The following is an 868-nucleotide window of genomic DNA, read 5'->3' as shown; positions in this document are numbered from 1 at the left end:
TCTCTCTCTCTTTCTCTCTCTCTCTCTCTCTGTGTGTGTGTGTGTATCTTGTCTGACAGTTGTGATGCATCTTCATCCTTATGAAGCTCATTAACCCTGATGCAGGATGTTGACGAGGCTCTTCTCCTCTCAGCTCTGCTCCAGCTCCAGCTCCAGATGAAGTCTGTGGTGAAGAGTGTCACACTGCTTTTCCTCGGGGCTGTGACCCACCATCACTTACAGAAACCTGAAAGTGAATTAAAAAACCCCTGTGAGGAGAGTTCAACAGCCAATGAGCTCTAACCCCAGCAGACAGACCACACCCACTCAGCACTGACGCTATTCTGTGGTAGTTTTCTTATTCACTGTGAAGCTTTGAAGGTATTTATTTATATAAATGTTGTTGCATTTTGCTGTTTAATTCAATTATATTACATTTTCTTCACTTTCGTTGAGGGGTAGATGCTACATTGTTTACATTAAATACTTAATTTCATATAAATATATTAATATATAACATTTATTTTGTTGCAATAGTCTCTTCTTGAAATTTAATAAAAGTATTTTTCACTGCTTTCTTTGGCAATTATCGGGCATTTATATCGTTATCTCCAAAATACACTGAAATATCGTGATATTCTTTTAGGGCCGTATCGCCCACCCCTAGCCCAGACTGTGAAGGTGGGGACTAGTCCATGAAATGCCTTGAAAGTCATGAGTAAACGTTATGTACCGGTGTCTGAGGCAGGAGTTGAAAAACACTACAAAGAATGCCTTCAAAAACAGTGTAAATAACGAATTGTCAATTAACTAAATGCAAAGTGGATGAACAAAAGAAACTTAAATCAAATCAATATTAGCATCTTTCAGTCGGAGCGGCAGGTCCAAG

General features: G+C 39.1%; 1 protein-coding gene across 1 annotated transcript in view; it reads left to right on the top strand.

The window, feature by feature from the left end:
• LOC136676171 (GAS2-like protein 1) overlaps nucleotides 1–216 on the top strand; it is an 18,350-nt gene extending 18,134 nt beyond the window's left edge. The window contains exon 4 of the mRNA XM_066653011.1: nucleotides 134–216. Coding sequence (XP_066509108.1) covers nucleotides 134–160 — 27 coding nt within the window. The 3' untranslated portion in view covers nucleotides 161–216. The remainder of the gene's footprint in view (nucleotides 1–133) is intronic.
• The last annotated feature ends 652 nt before the right edge of the window (nucleotides 217–868 follow it).

The sequence above is a fragment of the Hoplias malabaricus genome, chromosome X2 (genome assembly GCF_029633855.1).
Source record: "Hoplias malabaricus isolate fHopMal1 chromosome X2, fHopMal1.hap1, whole genome shotgun sequence".
Lineage (NCBI taxonomy): Eukaryota > Metazoa > Chordata > Actinopteri > Characiformes > Erythrinidae > Hoplias > Hoplias malabaricus.
Note: the sequence above shows the minus strand (reverse complement) of the source record. Positions and strands in the feature narration are given on the sequence as shown.